Source organism: Malaclemys terrapin, chromosome 19 (assembly GCF_027887155.1).
Source record: "Malaclemys terrapin pileata isolate rMalTer1 chromosome 19, rMalTer1.hap1, whole genome shotgun sequence".
In the NCBI taxonomy this organism is placed as follows: Eukaryota; Metazoa; Chordata; order Testudines; family Emydidae; genus Malaclemys; species Malaclemys terrapin.
In genome coordinates this window covers 10,825,712-10,844,637 of record NC_071523.1, presented here as the reverse complement: position 1 = coordinate 10,844,637, position 18,926 = coordinate 10,825,712, and the positions used below count along the sequence as shown (strand labels likewise).

Genomic DNA, 18,926 nt, shown 5'->3' with positions numbered 1-18,926 from the left:
AGGGGAAGTGGAGGACTGTCGGGGTCATGTGCAAACAACCTGTGCCTAACGCTGACCTCCTGCGTGCAGCAGATGGGCTGGCTCTGCTGGCGGGACTTGATCCTTCTGCCTTGGGAAGAGAGTCTGTGCTCTAGCCAGTCTCCCTGAGTGCTAGGGAGGGACAGGGTCTCTGAGCCAGGCCCCAGGGCTGGGGGTGGCAGAGAGACCTCCAGGCAAACGCTCTTTGGCCCTATCGTAAAAGATGGGGATCCCTGTCACATCCTGCTGGATGAGCCCGGGCCACGCTCAGCCCTCCTGAGCCCCTTGTTAGAAGTCGGAGGCCCACACTTAACGCAGTGGGTAGAGATGGCAGGGCCCACTAGGTCATGCAGCCTCACCCAGGTGGAGCACTATAAACCGGGACCTCTAGTCCCCCTCTATGATGTAGTCAAGGTGAAGGTGGCTGGGGCTGCATTGCAGAATCTAGGGGCCACCCAGCTGTGACCTGGGTCTGACTTCTCCCCTCTTCCATTTCAGGCCTTTGGAAGGTGGCACCAGCTGACAGGGTCCCGTCTGGAGGGCAGAGGACACTGCTGAGGTTCTGGAGGGACTGGCCAGAGCTCCCCTCTTTGGGCCAGCTGAGAACATGGCTGGGTATTGAAAGGAAGGGGCATGTGTGTGTCTCCTTTGAACAAGAATGCAGGGAAGTGGTGCTTTCTCAGAACTGTCCCCGCCAGGCAGCTACAGGGGCTACCAACTTCTGGCAGAGCCAGTCCCTGCTCTGCTAGTGACACATCGGCCTGCCAGGCACTCCTAGGAACAGAGCGTCTCCAGCCTGGGGCTCAGTTTCAAAGAACAGGACGTCGTGTCTCCTTCCTGCCCTGTGTCGTGGGCGTATTCACTCGAGTTCGCTGGGCCAGAAAAGGGCATTCTCCTCGCCCACTGACCTTGCCTGTGTTGGCGCAAGGCAGGACGAATGCACTGCTGGGGACACGCAGCTTGTCTGGTGCAGGCTGTGTTGAATGTGAGTTCTGATTAAAGGTCGGTCTGCCACATGCTTTCCTTTGAATCAGGGGTTCACCCTGTACCACAAACGGCTCCACCCTGGCCAAGGCTATGCCAGGATCCAGTTCTCTGATCCGGGGGGGAAAGAAACCAAGCTCTTCTCCTGCCCAGGAGCTCCCTTCCTGCTTGTGGGCTTGAGGCTTCCAACCTGTCCAGCCCCCACTTCCTCCTAGCGTAACTCGGCTAGGGGCAGCCCATGCTGCCTTGAACAGGGGCTTTATTTTTAGATCTGCCTCTTCCCCGTGGGGATTCTTGTGCAGCCCTCGGCTCCTGCATGTGTTCCCGTCCATCAGCTCCTCATTAAGCCCTTCGGTGGGTGGCCAACCTCTGAGCCTCTGCCTCCCGCAGGGTCCTTTCTCTGCTGAATGGGGCTGTGATGAAGAAACCTGCTGGGAACAGCTGAGCATCCAAAAGCTCTGCTGAGGCCAGGTGGGCATGTCTGCTCCCACACCCTGCCCCTCATTAGCGCCTGCAGTGATTGATCTAGCTAGGGTGGTTACAGGGCATCAGCCATTCCCCACAAGGCTAAAATTAAAGGGACAGAAGGATGCAGGAAGTGCTTCTCCCCAGTGCTCATGGGAAAAAGCATTCACCCAGCTGGGCAGGGGTTCTGAAATCCCCCCAGAAGCTGCCCCGAGCTTGTCTGTGGTGGCTCAAGCTTTGCAACACTGGTTTGTCCACCGTTCGGTGTCACTGAAGCAGGCAACTGCCTCTTGCTGCTCCATCAGATGCTTGTTTCAGCCTGGTGCTGTCATTGCTGTGTTCTTCCCCCACAGCTCCCCTCCTGCCTATGCTCAGGTGAAGGCATCTGCCTCCTCCCCCATCCCCAATGCACTGTGGAATGGAAGACGTGCCCCATCAACGCTGCAGCATGGGCTGAGGTTTGGCCAAGCGTCTCATTTCACTTCATGCTCCCCCCACCCCAACTAGTAATGCTGGTGACAGGCACTTGTGGAGAATGGACCTGTCCCACTGCCCAGCTAGGCCCTGGGGGGGGGGGGGGGGGGCTGAATCCTTGACTGAACCAGCTGCTCAGTTTAACTAGAACTGCTGCTGCCTGAGGACTGTTTATTTGTTGAGCTCGTGCTGTGTGCAAGGCCCTGGTTGTGGTGCTCAGGGCCCCAGGCCTAGGGCCCCCTGCTAGCAGAGCTGTGTTCAAAGCTGTGCACCCAGCACATTGGAATGACTCTGCCTGGCTGGACTCCCCCACTCCTGACTGGTTAGAGAGAGTTAAATCATGGTTGAGCCTGATCTTCCAGCACACAAGACAACACTACACACTTCTGCAACAGCACTGGGCCTGTACCATCCATATTCTGATCGTGTTCCTAAAGTGAACCATGTTTTAACTGTCAGATTTAGAGTGTTTACCCAGGTACCTCTACAGTGTAGGGATTAAACATAGTTGGATCCACAATCCAGCCTAGGGCAGGGATTAGGAGTAGTTCATCCTGGCCTGAGCTGCGAGGAAAATGAAAAAGCTCACACGGCGACCCTGCAGCTTGTTGGGACATTTTAAGGTTTCCCTTGGATTACTATAAAGCATGAGCCTCCACTGCCAGAGGGTGAAAGCCCCATCTGGACTTAACTAGCTCTGTAGCCCAGCCAGAGTGGTAGGTTGTGCGCACACCTCCACTCTGCACCTGTACCAGTGGAGGCCACGGGCTGTAAAATCCAGACCCTGAGCAGTTGGTGCATGACACACACTAGCCCCACTGCTAAACGCCTCACTCCTGCCTGGCTGGCCCCACCCTTAATGGAGCAACCTCACTGTCATCCTTGAGCATGGAGAGGATGTTGGCATGACTCCCAAAACCGCTTTCAGCTGGGTTAGAGCTGAACTGACCTAAAAATCCAAACCCAGGCCCGAGAGATTTTGCACCCATCTTATTGATCCAGAAATGAGGCACACGTGAGTGTCTGCTATTTATTAATTAATTCCTAATCACTGAACTAGAGCTGAAATTGACCTAGAGAATTCCCTTCTTCCCGTTCCTTTAGAAAACAAAACAAAAAGGGGAGTGGGGAGGTTGGGAGAAAAACTTGACCAAGTCTTTTAGACCATTTAGTGTCCACATACCCCAGCCCGCTGTCTCTGCTGCAGTGAGTGGGCGAGTCCCCACTATGATCATTGAAACAGACCCTGAAGAGGACACTGAAAAAGCAGTTGGATCGTTTCTTAGAGTGCAGCCTGCAGCTCTGCGGGGAGGTTCAGATGGTTCTAGCTGCCATTAGCATACGAGAACAGACTGGGACATGGTTAGTTTGTAACAGAGAGGGGCACTGGGAAGCCCCGATGGAGTTTGCTCTGGGAGAGACCAGCATGTGCCTCGGGCAGAGCAGGAGAGAGAATGTGGCTCAATGAGGAGGTGAGAGCAGAGTGGTCATGGCCCTTGGGCGGAGTGTCTGGCTCCCTGTCCTGCCAAGCCGGGCTCCTCTTGCCCCATGGCAGTTGTGTTGCCTGCAGTGAGCGGGTAGATGGGCAGCTGTGACTCACTGCTCCGTGGGACAGTTCAACAGCTCGAAAGTGTCCTCCATGACCTGCCACAGGCAGTTCTCCAGCGGGAACTCATTGTCCACCAGGTTGACCAAGTAGTAGTTGTCGTGGATGTACTGGATAATCATGCGCGAGGGAGACTCCTCTTCGTACAGCTTAGCCCACTGCTCAATCCACAAAGCGAAGGCCTCATCCTGTTGGGACAAAGGTAGAGAGCTTGGTACAGTCACCACACGCACGTGCGTCACGTTAGCTGCAACGCCTATGTCATCGTCTAGGACGGCTCGTCTTGGGAGGTTAAGCCAGAGGCTGTATGGCTTCATGTCTGCCCCACTCCACAGCTGAGGATCGGGGCAGTAAATCAACGCAGCCTCCTGCTTTCTAGAAACCATGTGCATGCGTATTCTTCACCAGTGCTGCTCAGTACTGCCTCAGTGGGAATTGGCACAGAAATCCTGGGGCTGGCACTCACACTGCCCACTTCATATAGACAACAAATACATAATGCGGGGAGGGGGGGAGAGAGAGGGGAATCTTGCAGCCCTCACTCACACAAAGCTCCCATTGCATAAGGACTAAGGAGCATAGGATAGAGCCCATCTAGGCACTACCGTGGCCCTGTGTCTGTCCAGTGGGTCTTGATAAAGAAGAGACAAAACCCCCCAAACCAAACCGCACCACCTCTCTCTAACCCCCGGGTGGGGATACGTTAAAGGTCAGCTGGAGTGAGGCTCTTACCTTCCAGTACATGAAGCTAACTGGATCCACAACCGTCGGCTGAATGATCTCTCTGCCTGGGAAGATGCCCCAGGTCACGGCGTTGGGCTGCAGATCGGGAGCGTTGGTGATGTTTTCACCCTGCCAAGAGGAGGACAGGACATTGGAAGCATTTTCTAGAGAAAGATGGTCCCGAGCGGGAAGTGGGGGCAGTGGAGCTGGGCCGTGGCGCAGAGGTGCTTTTATGGGCGCTACTTCCTGAAATTAAACCATCAACCAACCCGTGAAAAGCCAACAGCTCAGGAAGGAGCTGCAGGGAATAGCTAGTGCTGCTTCACCCTGTCAGATTACCAACTCCCAGAGGTCTGCCCTGCTGGCAGACCTGCTCTCTCTCCTTAGGACCTCGGCCGCTGGGGTCTCCGGGAAGCATCGGCTAAGCACGCTCTTACCCGGACGTTGACAATGTGGTAATTCACACGGAGCTCGTACTTCTTCGTCTTCAGCACTTTGAGCAGCGCGGTGATGTTCTCACTGGAGGTGAAGAATTCCAGGTATGCCTGCATGGGCGGGAGGAAACAGAAGCCAAAACTCATTGCGGTGCAGGGACGGGAGGAACCCGCGGGGAACCCAGCTGTTGAGGACTCATCCGGTTTTCTGAAGCCCCAGCAGTTAAAATGGGGAAGGTCCTAAGAAGAATCCATCCATCCCACCCCCTGACACAGGCCCATACTATCCCCATTTTATAGATGGGGAAACTGAGATAAGTCAGGGGGAGAGCTGGGAATGGCCAAATAAACAAAGGGCAGAAGTGGCGGTGGCCCCAAAAGTGCCTAGCACACACAGGTACCACAAGGCACAAGCCCAATGTATTGATAATCCTTCACAGGCAGCCTCTTACCCATCCTCCTAGCTTAGGTCCTTCAGACCGAAGGAGTCCAAAATCAAGCCTCCCCGTGGGCGCTGTGGTAGGGGATGCACCCAGGTAGCTAAGCCACAGCCTTGCACCTGTCATTCCAGGTGTCCATGAAGCAGCAGGTGCTGGCTGTTTCTAAAAGACTCTGGCTTGACAGCTTTGTTCTGTGCTGTACCCCCGTTGGCAATTTCACCCCCGCAGGCCGGCGAGCGATCCCAGCTGGGCTCTAATGAGGGCCCGACCATTCACAGCAGCACCTCTTTTGTCTGGTGTCCTCTGCGTGCGCCTAAGACAGCCTAATTCCTCCTTTTCCCCATTGGCTGCTGCTCGGGGCTGGATTCAGCAACTGCTTCCCTCCCAACTGGGCACTAGCTCTGTTTCCTGGCCATTGTGTTGGATGATTGATTTCCTTGCTCCTGGGGAATCTTTCGCCACTGAACTGCGTTTGCCATCTGCTGGCCCAGCGGCTTTAACGATCCAAATCCCTTTGAATTAGCTCGTATTGTTCCCCACCATGTGCTCTGCTCCCACTGTTTACCTTGATGCTGGGGGACCCCATAATCATCATTATCATGATATTTTGCACTTCTCTAGCGCCATTCACTGGAGGATCTCAAAGTGTGTCTCTCTCACACGAGACAGGCAAGGGAAATACAGAAATCGCTTCCAGCCATCACTGAAATGCAGCCGGGCTCTGGGGTGGAGCACAGGCGCTGGCTGAACAGTGCATGGTAACACTGTGCAACTGGTCAGGACTGGCAATAAAGAACAGCGGGCAGTATGGTCTAGGGGACAGAGCACTGGTCTGGGACACCAGAGACCTGGGTTCTATTCCTGGCTCTGTCACTAGCCAGCTGGGTAACCCTGGGCAAGCTATTTCCCCTCTTTGTGCCTCGGTTTCCCCATCTGTAAAAGGGGATAATGAGCCTTTGTAAAGCACCTTGAGATCTCATGAAAAATGTGACATATGAGCCAGGCATCCCTCTCCGAGTGAAACTGCAGGGAGATTTAGGGAAGCAGAACAACAACACACAAGCTGGAAGCTGACCAGGACACTTGCGGTCATTAAAGATCCTATGACTTTCTCAGTGTTCTGTTTCCTCCAAAGGACAGTACCTCCTGCACCACCACGTGAGGCAGTGGCTTGGAGGGAAGAGCACCACCTACTGGATACCCTGCAGGCAGCACTTAGAGTGGGGCCTGCTCCATGAGAGGCTGGGCTGCATCCTGGGAAAATGTAAGTAGCACTCTCCATCCCCAGAGGTGAAACACTTCAAAGGCCGGGAAGTGGCACTGTCCCTATTTTACAGATGAGGAAATAGAGGTTCGTAGATTAACTGGCTCACCCAAGGCAACACAGCGACTCGGTGGAAGAGCCAAGAGTACAGTCCAGATCTTCTCGGTCCCAATCTCCTGCCAGATCTCCCTGCCTGCTCTTGCACAAGACAGCAGAGTCATCGCAAGCTGGCAGAAGATTCTCTTATTGGGCATGTAGCCAGATGCCATCACTTCCTGTAACGCAGGTTTTTGGACAGTAACAAGCCAAAAGGTCTGGGAGGGAGCTCAGGGAATTGAAGCTAGATGTGTCCTTAGCCCAACGAACCCCAGCTCTGAAATAAGCAGCTTTGGAAAAGACAGCGAATGGAAGAGGCTGGGACAGCAGCCTTGGGATACAGGCATTGGGGTAGGACTATCCAGGTGTCGAAAGCCTGCCTTTCAGTGAGAGGCTCCATCTATTTAGCCAAGAGGAGACTGACAGGCGACTGGATCACAGTCTAGGGGGAGAAGATTCCTGATAAGGGGCTCTTCAATCTTAGCAAGCAAAGGCGTCACAAGATCCAATGGCTGGAAGCGGAAGCTAGACAAATTCAGACTAGAAATCAAGTCCCATTTTTTAACTGGGGGGGTAATTAGCCACTGGAATGAATTATCTAGAGATGGGTCATCACGTGAAGGTTAAAAAAAAAAAAAAAAAAATCTAGGCTGGATCTCTTTCTACAGAGGTACTTCTATCTCAACCAGCTGTTACCGGGCTGGATGCAGAAATCGAACAACGTTCTTTCATCTCCTGCATAAGAGGCCAGACTAGATGCTAAGGGTCCCTTCTAGCCATACACATCTATGCTTGGTACCTTCTGGAAGACATAGCCCCCACTGGGCCCCCAGCCCACGATGGGGTCAGTGGACGGTTTGCCATTGATGTTTGGCTGGGAGTTGATGGTCAGGATTCCTCTTCTGTTCACCTTCTCCAGCTGCTCCTTCAAGAGGTTGGTTTCAGCAGCGAGAGGGTCGTCGTTCCAGGGGAGGCAGGTCACCTGCAGGAAGGAAAGAGTGAAATCCAAGGGTCTATCCATTACCATAATCTCACAGCAGCGGGCAGCAACAAGACTCCAGTGGATGGGGACATGGCTGCCCACCTCGTAGGTGAGATGAGCTAGTGAGAGCACAGCCCACAAGTGCTCTTACCTCACGCAGTCTGACAGCTCCCTTCTGGGTGCAAATCGAGATCCCAGGCAGCTTCTTTAAAGCCCTACATGGTCCAATACAACCCATCTCAGAGACCCCCTTCAAACCAGGGGTGCTTTTCCAGCATGCGGTCCCCAGGGCTGAATGCATGGGGGTTGTCCCTTCTTATCAGGTGTGCCATTATTCTGAAAAATCACTGGTCTTGGCCCTTTCACAGCACAAGGACATCTTTGTCCAGGTTTGTTCCTAGCTCTGGGTGCTGGCTCTCCCGTGCTGAGAATCCCCCTCCTTGGTGGAGGAACGCCCTGACCCTGTGTAGAGGAATGTCACAGGGTGCTTGATGCCTTTGAGAGGGCATGAAATAAGTACCATTGTCTCTCTCCGAGCCAGTCCTCGTTGGGGGCTGCACTGCCCCACTCTCCAATGAGCCTCCCTCTCCGTTCTCAGCCCTAGGCCTCCACTCACCTTGTGCCCCTCCTTGTTGGGCTCTCCAGAGATGTAACAGGTGAACACCTCGAAGACGCTCTCCTCGCTCATCAGCTCCTCCCCCCACATCTTCAGGAGCTCCTCCCGAGGCGACTTGCTCTTCAGGTAGAAGAGGTAATAGTCCTTCAGCTCGCCGAAGGCTGGCGAGGAAGAGTTCCCCCTGCGGGGTGGAGCAGAGAGACGGGGTTTATGTGTTGTCTGGGGTGGAACGTGACTTGCTTGATGGACTGTTCCAAACGGGGGGTGGAAAAAGCCACCCCCTTGCCCCCCAAGATGGGGAGAGAGTCGCCAATCAACCAGGGATCTGCACCCCCACCTCGTTGGGGCCACCCACTCAATCCCACCCAGTAGCTCGCCCCCTCATGTAGCTCCAAGCAGCTGGGCACCATCAGAGTCTCCTAGCAAAGTATCACCAGATGGACTAAGTGACGGGACTCAAAGGGTCCTGAAATGAGTCCAGCAGCCTCTGCCTGTCCTACAGAGCCAGCCTTCCATTTCAAGTGAAGTCGGAGCGGATGGTCCCATGACTCAAATGGCTTCCTGCTCCACTCGCCCTTTGGTCTAGGCCAGAGACTCACCAGCGGCCATTGGGGAAATCGTCCCATTCCTGAGTTCGGTGAATGTAGCTCTTTGGCCTGGAAGCCCAGAAAATAGGCCGGACGTCTTCGACTCTCCTCTTGGGGTGGGCGCTGACTGCCCAGGGCAGAGGCCGTCTTGGGGGAAAATGGAGATTATTAGGGTGGCTTCTCTGTAACAGACTCCCTGTTTTGGGATTGAAAGCACTGCTAGTAAATGCATTTTATGGGAGAGGCAGGGCTCGGGGGGGTTGAAGCAGAATTGAGAGACCTCACTGCATCCACAGAGGCACCTCCCTCCAGAGCGGATACCTCTCCCCCATTCGGGAGATGGCAGCTCATGCCAAGGCATTCATTATCCCCCTCTCATGTATCCTCCCAGGTGGCTGGGCAGTTTGTTAAAGACGAATTGCACAGATTAAATACACAGATGGGCTCCTGCCCTTTTCTGGTGGCTAGACAGGCCTGAAAGGTTTGCTATTTTTAAAGAAAAAGAGACCCCAATGTTTGTGTCCCCCACCCTTGCCGGACAGCCCCCTGCTCAACTGTTGAACATTTTCCCTATTTCTGCTGGAGATCACAGTTTGGGCTTACTTAGCACTTAACACCAAGGGAAGGGGAAGATGAAAAGTTCTTATCTCCCGATTGTTCGTCACGCATTTGAGTTAAGTGCTTGTCAAAAAACAAACAAAAAAAGCCACAACAAACCCACACCTATACCACAAAACAAAACCCCGCCAATAGGTTTAAACAGTCTGACTACAAACCACCTTCCCCTCAGTTGCTGCAGCTCTCACACCCTTAGTACTTTGAGGTCATAATCCTCCCAGCTCTCCAGTCATCCACAGAGTCCTCTAGGGAAGGCCAGACCTGAATGTCTAATGTATCAATACAAACAGAAGGAGAGGCTGGCAGTGGGGGGGGGGAACCACCAGCCAAGGTTTACTGCTTTCTGCAGAAAGCAGTAAAGGAAAGGCACCAGCTCTTTTTCTTTCCTTTACAGGTCATATCTATTGAAGGTGCAGCTGTGACAGGAGAAAGATGTTCCAGGAGTAGCTCTCTGCTCACCTGGGATCCTCTTTCCAAATGCCCAGACGTTTGAGGATCTCGGTGGTGGCCACTTCTCTGTTGAGGGTGTAGAAATGCAGGCCGGACACCATGCCGCTGTCCAGCAGCTCCCGGCACATGGACACCGCCAGCTCCACCCCGTAGTTCCGGATGGCTGCGTCGTTGTCCTTGATGGGCTCAATCACTTCTTTGATCTCCTGTGGCACCTCGAGTTTGGAGAGCTTCACAAGCTGGCGCAGAGAATGGTAACCCTGGGTATGGGATACAAGGGGAATACCTGAGGGAAAGGCTAACGAGGCCTCTCAATTTTCAGGCCTATTTCTGCTCCCCAGCCAGTTGACAAAGATCTCCGCTAGGGGGAAGAGTTTTTATAGCAGTCAAAACAGGAGACTTTGCATCAGGACCCCTGGGTTCTATTCCCATCTTTATCACTGATTTTTAGTGCAACTTCTAACAAATCACTTTAACCTCTCTGTGCTCCATTTCTCCCGCCCGCCCCAATCTTTAAAAAGGGGGCAGTATTTACCTCCTTCAAAGGGGCCAGGCAATTGGGGGGTTAATTCATGTTTGAAAAGCACTCGAGATCTCTGCAGGCAAGGCGGAAGCGTAAAGAGGAATGCAAAGCTCCGAGCTGCTGTTCTGTACCGTAGCGTCCCGGCTCGTGTTTTTAGACTGTAAACTCTTCAGGGAAGAGACCTGGGGTTATTGGCTTGGCACTGTTTGGCCAAGGGCTCCAGTTTACCCATTGCATTGTGCTAGGTGTGCTTAGTGACATGACTAATGGAAGACCCCCCTGGAAAGGTGGCTCCCACCATCCTTCCATTACTTTGTTCTGCTACATTTTTGCTCTGCAGAGACAACAGTCAGATCTTACAAGCTACCAGTTGCCTCCTGGGGCGCACTGAGCACCCTCATCTTCCAGTGACTTGGAGCTTTAGTTGAGGGTGCTTGGGACCTGGCAGGATTTAGCCCAAAAATCCAACCATGGACCCCTCCTGGCAAGGGCTGGGGAATCTCACCTGGATGGGAAAGATGCCAGGTACGATAGGGCAGGTGATGCCAATGGCCTGACAGTCCTTCATGAAGGTGAGGAAGGTCTTGGACCTGAAGAAGAGCTGCGTGATGATGAAGTCAGCCCCAGCAGAGACTTTCTCCTTCAAGTGCCTCAGGTCGGCTTCGTAGCTCTCGGCTTCAGGGTGGCCCTTGGGGTAACCTTCAGAGAGAAGAGGAGGAGCTGAGCCAGGAGGCAGCATGCTTTCTCCTCCAGAGCCGTGGTCACGCTGGGGCATCAAACGCCTGAACCATTCAGGACCGAGACCAGCATCCACAAGCTCAGAGTTTTGCCAGCACAGTCTGCCGATCCCCACGATCAGAGGCAAACCCCACCACCGCTCGCTCATAAAAAGCTGCGTTTACCTGCCACGCAGATGTCAAAATAGTCATCGAACTCGCAGCGAATGTGCTTCACCAAGTCAACGGCGTAGTTGAAGCCTTCCACCTCTTCCTCCCATTCCTCGCCAATGGGGTCTGTGTGAGGAGAAATGGAGACGGGTCTGACCCAAGGCCTGTGTATAGCAAAGCTCAACCAGTGCTAGATGGGCCGCCCATCACTGAGAGGAAGGGAAAATGACGTCTCCAAGGTCAGTGGACCCTTACTTGGTTCCACCCATGGGCCCTTCACCTACATCACCTGAGCTGGAGGCACCATGCCTTCTGGGCTAAGGTTAACTCATCTCAGCCCTAACCCAAGAGGACTTCTCTATCCTGGGACAACAGATTCAGACAGATGCTTAACCACATGGCCCCAGAACTGGGAGGGATGCTAGATCACCAGGTTGGTTCATTCTAGTTTCTCCCACAGAGGAGTCACTCACTGGAGGTGAAGGTACCTCTGGCATTATCCCCAAGGCTCACCTCCTCGCAGCGCCATGATGTTCTTCAGTCCCAGGTGCTTGGCTTTCTGCAGATGCCCTGTGATCTCCTCCTTGGTCTGGTTGCAACATGTCATGTGCAGGACGGTCTCCAGGCCACAGTAGTTGACGGCCGTGTTGGCGATGATCATGGAGGAGGTCTCCTTGTCGGAGCCCGGGTCCCCTGCCGGGTGCCAGGTCACATCAATGAAGAGGGGGCCACCCATCCCCATGCGGTCGAACCTGCAGATTATAACAGAAGCAGTTTATTGCTAGCCTGTGGGGGTGCTGCCACCCCCAGGCCTGGAATATCGCACTCACTACCAGACAGCATGTGGCAGACGGGAGGGAATTTGGACCAGAGCAGCAAGACAAGTTACTGGGCTGAAGCAGCCACCTCAGGAGAAGAGACCAAGAGCTTACTCGCTCCAGGTTGGTGAAGGAACTACTAAGGGCCATGAGAACCTAGCAGATCAACACCACAGAGGCGAGACCATGTTCAGGGAGAGCCAAAGGGGTGGAACTAGCAGTTCGGACAACTTTTATTAAAAAAAAAAAAAAAGAATTCTAGACTGGATCTACCAGAAGCTTCCTCCCAGCCACATCTAGGAGGCTGTGGCATCTTCTTCCAAAGGAGAAGGTGGCAGGCCCATGGCTACAATACGCATCTAGGGAATAGGGTATAACGGGGACTACAGGGAATAAGCAGGCACTGCTGGGGCCATTGGGAGGGGAAGGGGAACTAATAGCTCTAATCTAAGTCCAGATTCCAAACGGAGGCCTGCTCCAGATGCCAGAGACTCCCCTGCCTTCAGTGCTGCTGCCCCTGCTTCCCCAGGCTGGAACCTGGCCAGGGCGTGCAAAGCAGGGCCCTGTTATTCCGTTAGCACAGGCCAGAGGTTTTCAAACCACACCTTTCCCTTTGGACGTTGCCACGGTGACTTGTGACCCGAGAGGCCCTTCCTGCACGGGCTGGGCACAAGGGGCAGAGCGTTCGCATTACACAGCACTGCGGAGGTTTGGCCTGGACACCCAGGGAGAGACGCCCAGCAGGAGCGGGAAAAGACAAGGCCTAAACCAAAGCATCTAGATGACCAGAAAGCAAGCAGGATTCATGTTGCCAAGGCCATGGGCCCCGCAAGATTAGACCAGCCACCGGTCCATCTAGTTTGGTCATTGCCAGGGGCAGAAACTAATACACAATGCTTCCTGGAGAGACACCCATACACACCCCACTCATGCACCTACCAGACCCTGCACACTAAGCAAGAGGAAGATTCCTTTCTGCTCCCCTGCCTGACCCCACAGTGATCAGTTCAGACTCTGAAGCACGAGTGTGGATTCACCTTTAGCAGGAATCTGTTCGCATACGAAATGATCCAGCCCCCTTAGTAATCCCACCATGGTGTTTAACTCTATGGGGATGCAAAGATGAATTACCTGGAGTCCATCACCCTTCTCAGCAGGGAAGCACAGACCCATTACCTGCTTCTTCACCTGGAAGGGAGACAGAGCACAGGCCTGAACCGGCTCTATCAGGCTGTCCCCTAATCAAAGCCATCGCGCCTCCTCCCTGTTTCCCCCACCCTGCAGGGCTCACCTGGAGATCAGGTTGACCGCACCATTAGCCGTCCGTGGGGGGAAGAACTCTAAGGAGAACCACTTGTCCCCGGAGTCGTATCGCCGGCGCATCTTCTCCCGCAGCCGCTCGTGGCGCTCCGCATCCAGGACGGGGGTGGAGCATCGCGAGCTGTCCTTGGAGCCCTCACTGCCGCTGCTGCTGCCGTCTGACCTGGAACTGGCGCTCCCATTGCTGGCGCTGGGGGGCTCGTTGACCATGATGTGCTCTCTGGGAGGGGGCGAGGGGAGGAGGGTGGGTGTCACTGCCTAGGAAGGCAGTTTATGGGAGGCTGCTCTAAGCAGGAGCTGGAGGAGGGTGCAGGAAGACAAGGGGATCACAGGGCACAGGATGTAGGAGGAATGCATGTTGCCTCCCTGTTGTCAACGATCCACCACACCTGATGATTTCAGTGGGGCTGGAAGGAGACTCGGGCTGTTAAAAATCACTCCACACCCTCCCTTCCCTGAACTGTCCACCCATGTCTGCTCAATGGTATTTAACAGTACAGAAATCCCACTGAGCAGCGATGGGCTCGGAGAGGAGCAGCAAGGGGGCCTGAGCCCTGACCAGGACAGCAGGGCCAGCTGAATGACCTTGGCGCCTGCTAATGCTCCCCAAGGAGTTCTGGCGGGTACGGTAGTTCCTGCCTCCAAACTAGCTCCTGCAGGACCCTAGTCAGCCCTACTTAGCAGCGGCGCGTGGAGATCGGACTGAGTATGCAGTGACGGGGAGCAGTCAGTGATGCAAGTCAGTGGACCTTACTCACCCCTGGTGTAACTCTGCTAAAGCCTAAAGTTAAACCAGGAATGATTTTGTCCCTCAGCAGAATCAGCAGGTTTAAGAGTTTCTTTCTGGACGTTCGAATGCTTTACAATTTATTTACCGCGGCGTCCTTGTGCAGCTGGTGAATGTCAGTCTGACCTTCTGGACAGTGCCTGGGCTTGCCAGCAGCTCTGTCCAGAGTGGGCTGCGTCCAGCCACCTCTCTGGCACAACGTGTGCACACAGCAGGGCCCTGCTGTCTCTGTTTGTTCCTGAACCGCAATGTTTCTTTAAATAGCTTGGGGAGAGAAGCCAGATCGCTACCCAGCATGCTGTCCGCTCAGAACCCTGCCCTCAAGCCCATAGTGTTCTCCTCTGGCAGAAGCCAAATAGAAAAGTCCAGCATGATCATCTAGTCCCAATGCCCTGACATGGGCCAAGCTTGTTCCCTACGGTCTGTTACCTAGTGCAGTGTCCAGTCTGGCATCATACGAATCTGCCTTCAGCTGAGAAGTCCCCCATCACCCAGCATTCCTGTCGCATGAGAGTCTCCCTACCCCAGCATTCCCCTCTACACACAGCCTCCTTTTCCAGGCACTCAGCATCCCCTTCCCTTGAGAACCTCTTCCCAATACACCATGCTGGGAGGCCTGGATGCAAGCTAGGAAGAGTCCTATTGTCTGCCAGGGCGGCCAAAGGGAATGTAGGGAGGTGAAAACATTATCTACTATCTGTCCCTTGGGGGACAAGTTGCCAGCCAGCCCCTTAAAAGGGGGGATGCACAGACTGATTGGCAAGTCTCACCTGAGCCCGGGAATGAAAACAGCCTGGCCTGCTGCTGGTCTTATAACTATATCAGCGCTGTGAGCCTGGCTTTACGGATGGGGATGCGGAGCTGCAGGGAGATGAAGTGACGTGCCCAAAGACACACAGCAAGTCAGTGGCAGAGCTGGGAACAGATGCCAGACCTCTTAACTCCCAGTTCGGAGTGTGGCTCCCTGGCCTAGCGGTGCCTTGCCAAGTGTCTCCTCTCAGCTGCACTCCACCTGCTGCTTTGGAAAGGAGCATGAAGCCAAGTTTACAATCCAGCTCATCCCAGGACAGGCTGCTTTAACTTCTGAGCTGGTTTGGAGGAAACGATAGCACAAACCCTGTACTTGTGGCACCACCTGTCCATGTCACCCAAACCAGCCACTGGCAGGCGGACTTTGCTCTCCCTTTGCTGCTTGCACGAGGGCTCAGGCTGAAAGGATCAGGAGAAAGGCTTAGCCTAGCCTCTGGGGACCTGTCCAGCTGGCAGGAGTTGTGAAAAAGGAGCAGGGAGGCTATTGATGCCAAGAGGTACCTGGGCCTCCAATCTCGTGTGCATACAGACCTGATGTTTGTACAGAGCAGTCACAGTAACTCAGAACCCCTGAACAATTACGACTGGAACAGAAACAACCAAAAGCAGCATAAAAACTCCAATCCTGGCCTTCAGTAACTGAGAAGTGAAGCCTGACGCTCTCCACCCCCACCATCCTTGTTCTAATCCACAGCTCAGAAGTGGGCATTAGTGGTTAGCCTAGCGGTTCTCAACCTGCGGCCCAGTCAGCACACAGCTGCGGCCCATGTGACATCCTCAGGGCCATATAGGTAGTATGGGATGCGGCCCACAATGGTAAATAGGTTGAGAACCACTGGGTTAGACCAAAGGCACCGGGAATCCGACCTCATGGGTTTTCTTCCCAGCTCTGTTACTGCGTTGCCGTGGTTCCTTGGGCAAGTCACAGGCATGCCTCAGTTTCCCTATCTGGGATTATATCTCCACCTCCAGGGAAGGGTTGGGGCTTCATTCCTTAGGGTCTGTATTGTGCTTTGAGGCCCTTTACGAAAGGGGCGAGAGAAGGACAATTTAGGATTGTAAGCCTGGAAAAGGAGCCAGCAGATAAGGTATCTCCACCAGCAATATGTCAGGCCATGCCCTCATCCTCAGAGTCAATCAGAGCTTGTTGGCAAGAGAAGCCAGACAAGGGCCGGTAACATGTGAGAAACAATCATCTGCCCAGCCTCTACCTTCATCCTAGGTTTGGTTCTTTCCCTGTATCCGTTTGCTGTTATTGACGTGATGGCTGTGGCTGTGCAAACCCAAGCAGAGACAGCAAGGGCATTCGCAGGAGAGAGGAAAATGGCTCACACGGCCTCGTGGGCTGCCAGGGAAGTAGGATTAATGGAGTTACAAGGGGAAAGGGGGCTAGAGATAGAAAGCCCTGTGGCTGGGACTTGCTGCTCCCTGAAGTCAAGAGGTGAAAAGTTTCAGAGAGGCAAAAATCTTCGCCCAGGCTTCACAAGTGCCCAGTGCGAGGCGCGGCTGGAGACACCGACCAGGGGCTGATGCTGCCCTTTGTGTGGCAGTGAAAGAGGCGATAACGTGGCTTTTCTTCCGAGGACTGGATCTGGACAGCTTGGCCCCTGTCCACACTAATCAGTTATTCGCCTTAAATAACCCCCAAGGCAAGTACAGGAAGGAGCACGTGCCTAGCTGCTCAGACAGATTATCCCTCCCCAAAGCAGAGCAGAACCAACAACCAGAAACAGGGTGCAGCCAGGCAGGCTTGTGGTAGACATCTCCTTCCCAGCTTTGGGATGGGAGGTGTAACAGCCGTCCTGGCTGGGTCCCACATTCCCCGGACCCTGGGGGAGCGGTCCATTCTCCCAGGTCTCAGACGCTCCTGAGCCCAGGTGCACCCCTCCCCTGTGCATCTTAATCCAGGCAGCCTAGCTCAGTGGTTCTCAAGCAGGGGTACTTATACCCCTGAGGGGACGTAGAGATCATCCAGGGAGTACATCAACTCATCTAGAGATTTGCCTAGTTTTACAACACAGAAAGTGCTAGCAAAGCCAGTACAAACTACAGTGTCACAGACAATTACTTTATACTGTTCTAGATACTGAAATGTGAGTACAATATTTATATTCCAATTGATTTTATAATTATATGGTAAGAATGAGAAAGTAAAAGCAATTTTTCAGTAATAATAATGTGCTGTGACCCTTCTTTGTATTTTTATGTCTGATTTTGTAAGCGAGTGGTTTTTAAGTGAGGGAAAACTTGGGGGTATGCAAGACAAATCAGACTCCTGAAAGGGGGACAATAGTCTGGAAAGGCTGGGAGTACTGTACAGAGCAAAGAAGGGAGGCCAGGACTCCAGGGTTCTAATCTCCGCTCTCCCACTGAATGGGATCCCTCTGTTTACCCATCTGTAAAATGGGACTAATATTACCCCCCACACACACACACACACCATTATTAGAAGTATTGTCCTTCTCCACCAGCGCACAAGGCCCTTTCCCCTACTTCCAAACAGACAGCTGCTGTCGGCTTAGGAAGGCTGGGTCCATGCCACAGATCGCCCATACTCCAGGATGAAGCTATCCCCGTAGGGCTGAAGTTTAGTTGGTCAGAAAGATTCCCAAAAATAAAATAAAAAAGTCAGACATTTTGGAGGAAGCTGGGGAGAGGGTGTTTCAGAATTGGCTGATTTACCAATCAAGCTATTCTGCAGGAACAGTTCAGTTTCCACTAACTCTGGACAGATCCCAGGTAGCATTTGACACCTGCATTGGCTTCTTGTCAGCTCAGAAGCTGGGCTCCTCACCCACCTGCTTGGAAGTCAGGGCTTGCTCCGCTGCAGGCAGCCTGGGAGCAGATTTCATTTGGGAAACGCCGTGGTTCAGTTTCCAAAACAAAATATTGTGAATGAAAATTTTCAGGTGTTCACCGTTTTTTGCCAATCTAGCACAGGGAACTTTTTTTGAAATCTCCAAACTTTTCTGTGGATGGAACAACAGTTTCCCACGCAGCTCCAGGCAGGAGTCTCCCTCTCTTTTTCTCTAATCTCCCCCTCCCCTGGTTCTGCGCTGTCCTGCAGCAGGGCTCCATCTGGGTCTGGGTGGTCACTCTGTGTCCTAGCCAGGCTGGCCCCTGTTCTTTCAGCTCCAATCCGATCTCCCCCACCTGTCCTGCCCCACGGATGGGGCCTGATCCGAGGTCTCTCCCCCACGCACGCACCCAGCCCGCCGAAGGGAGGGGGGGAGAAAAGAATAATCTGGGGTCTCTCCCCCACGCGCGCACCCGGCGCGGGGATTGGGGGGGGGGGGGCTGATCCGGGCCGGGATCTCTCCCCCACGCGCGCACCCGGCGCGGGGATTGGGGGGGGGGGCTGATCCGGGGTCTCTCCCCCACGCGCGCACGCGGCGCGGGGCTGGGGGGGGGGGGGCTGATCCGGGGTCTCCCCCCCCCCACGCGCGCACCCGGCGCGGGGATGGGGGGGGGCTGATCCGGGGTCTCCCCCCCCCCACGCGCGCACCAGGCGCGGGGATGGGGGGGGCTGATCCGGGGTCTCCCCCCCACGCGCGCAGCCGGCGCGGGGATTGGGGGGGGGCTGATCCGGGCCGGGGTCTCTCCCCCACGCGCGCACCCGGCGCCGGGATTGGGGGGGGGGGCTGATCCGGGGTCTCTCCCCCACGCGCGCACCCGGCGCCGGGATTGGGGGGGGGGGGCTGATCCGGGGTCTCCCCCCCGCGCGCCCGGACGCACCCCGTACCAGAGGGAGGAGCCAGGCCGCCCCGCCCCGGATCCGGGTTCCCCCGGCTCTTACCCCGGTCTCCAGCTGTCTCAGCCCCACCACGTTCCTGCGCGTGCCCGTTGCTACGGGAGCGCGCGTTAAATTCCCCTCCCCGGGGGGAGGAGTCGCCTCGCGCTCGTCACGTGACCAGGAAGCCGCCATTCCCCCCGCCCCTCACGCGATCCTGCGCCGGGCGGCTCGCGCGTCCCCTCGCACGTGGGGAGAGAACAGGCGGGCGAGGGAGAGACGTCACGTGATTGC

At 54.7% G+C, this 18,926-nt stretch overlaps 2 protein-coding genes across 6 annotated transcripts in view; one reads left to right on the top strand and one right to left on the bottom strand.

Moving 5' to 3' along the window:
• C19H1orf167 (chromosome 19 C1orf167 homolog) overlaps positions 1 to 1,848 on the top strand; it is a 28,151-nt gene extending 26,303 nt beyond the window's left edge. For 2 of the 3 annotated variants that reach the window (XM_054009258.1, XM_054009257.1), the window contains exon 21: positions 517 to 1,032. In XM_054009258.1, the coding sequence (XP_053865233.1) occupies positions 517 to 576 (60 nt within the window). In that variant the 3' untranslated portion in view covers positions 577 to 1,032. Of the gene's footprint in view, positions 1 to 516; positions 1,033 to 1,820 lie in introns of those variants that run through there. The other variant, XR_008442803.1, reaches the window with a different exon arrangement.
• Positions 1,849 to 2,957: 1,109 nt separating this feature from the next.
• Positions 2,958 to 18,776, bottom strand: MTHFR (methylenetetrahydrofolate reductase). 3 transcript variants are annotated; one of them, XM_054009254.1, is made up of 12 exons: positions 18,699 to 18,776; positions 13,277 to 13,525; positions 11,681 to 11,919; positions 11,183 to 11,293; positions 10,786 to 10,979; positions 9,767 to 10,017; positions 8,702 to 8,836; positions 8,103 to 8,283; positions 7,304 to 7,486; positions 4,708 to 4,815; positions 4,280 to 4,399; positions 2,958 to 3,735 (listed from the first exon to the last, which is right to left on the bottom strand). In XM_054009254.1, the coding sequence occupies exons 2-12, from the start codon at positions 13,513 to 13,515 to the stop codon at positions 3,538 to 3,540; spliced, it is 1,959 nt and encodes a 652-aa protein (XP_053865229.1). In that variant the 5' UTR covers positions 13,516 to 13,525; positions 18,699 to 18,776; the 3' UTR covers positions 2,958 to 3,537. The 3 variants fall into 3 exon arrangements, with proteins under 3 accessions (XP_053865229.1, XP_053865230.1, XP_053865231.1); XM_054009255.1 differs by lacking the exon at positions 18,699 to 18,776 and adding an exon at positions 18,645 to 18,685; XM_054009256.1 differs by lacking the exon at positions 18,699 to 18,776 and adding an exon at positions 13,117 to 13,173 and having other exon boundaries at positions 13,277 to 13,365.
• Between the last annotated feature and the right edge of the window lie 150 nt (positions 18,777 to 18,926).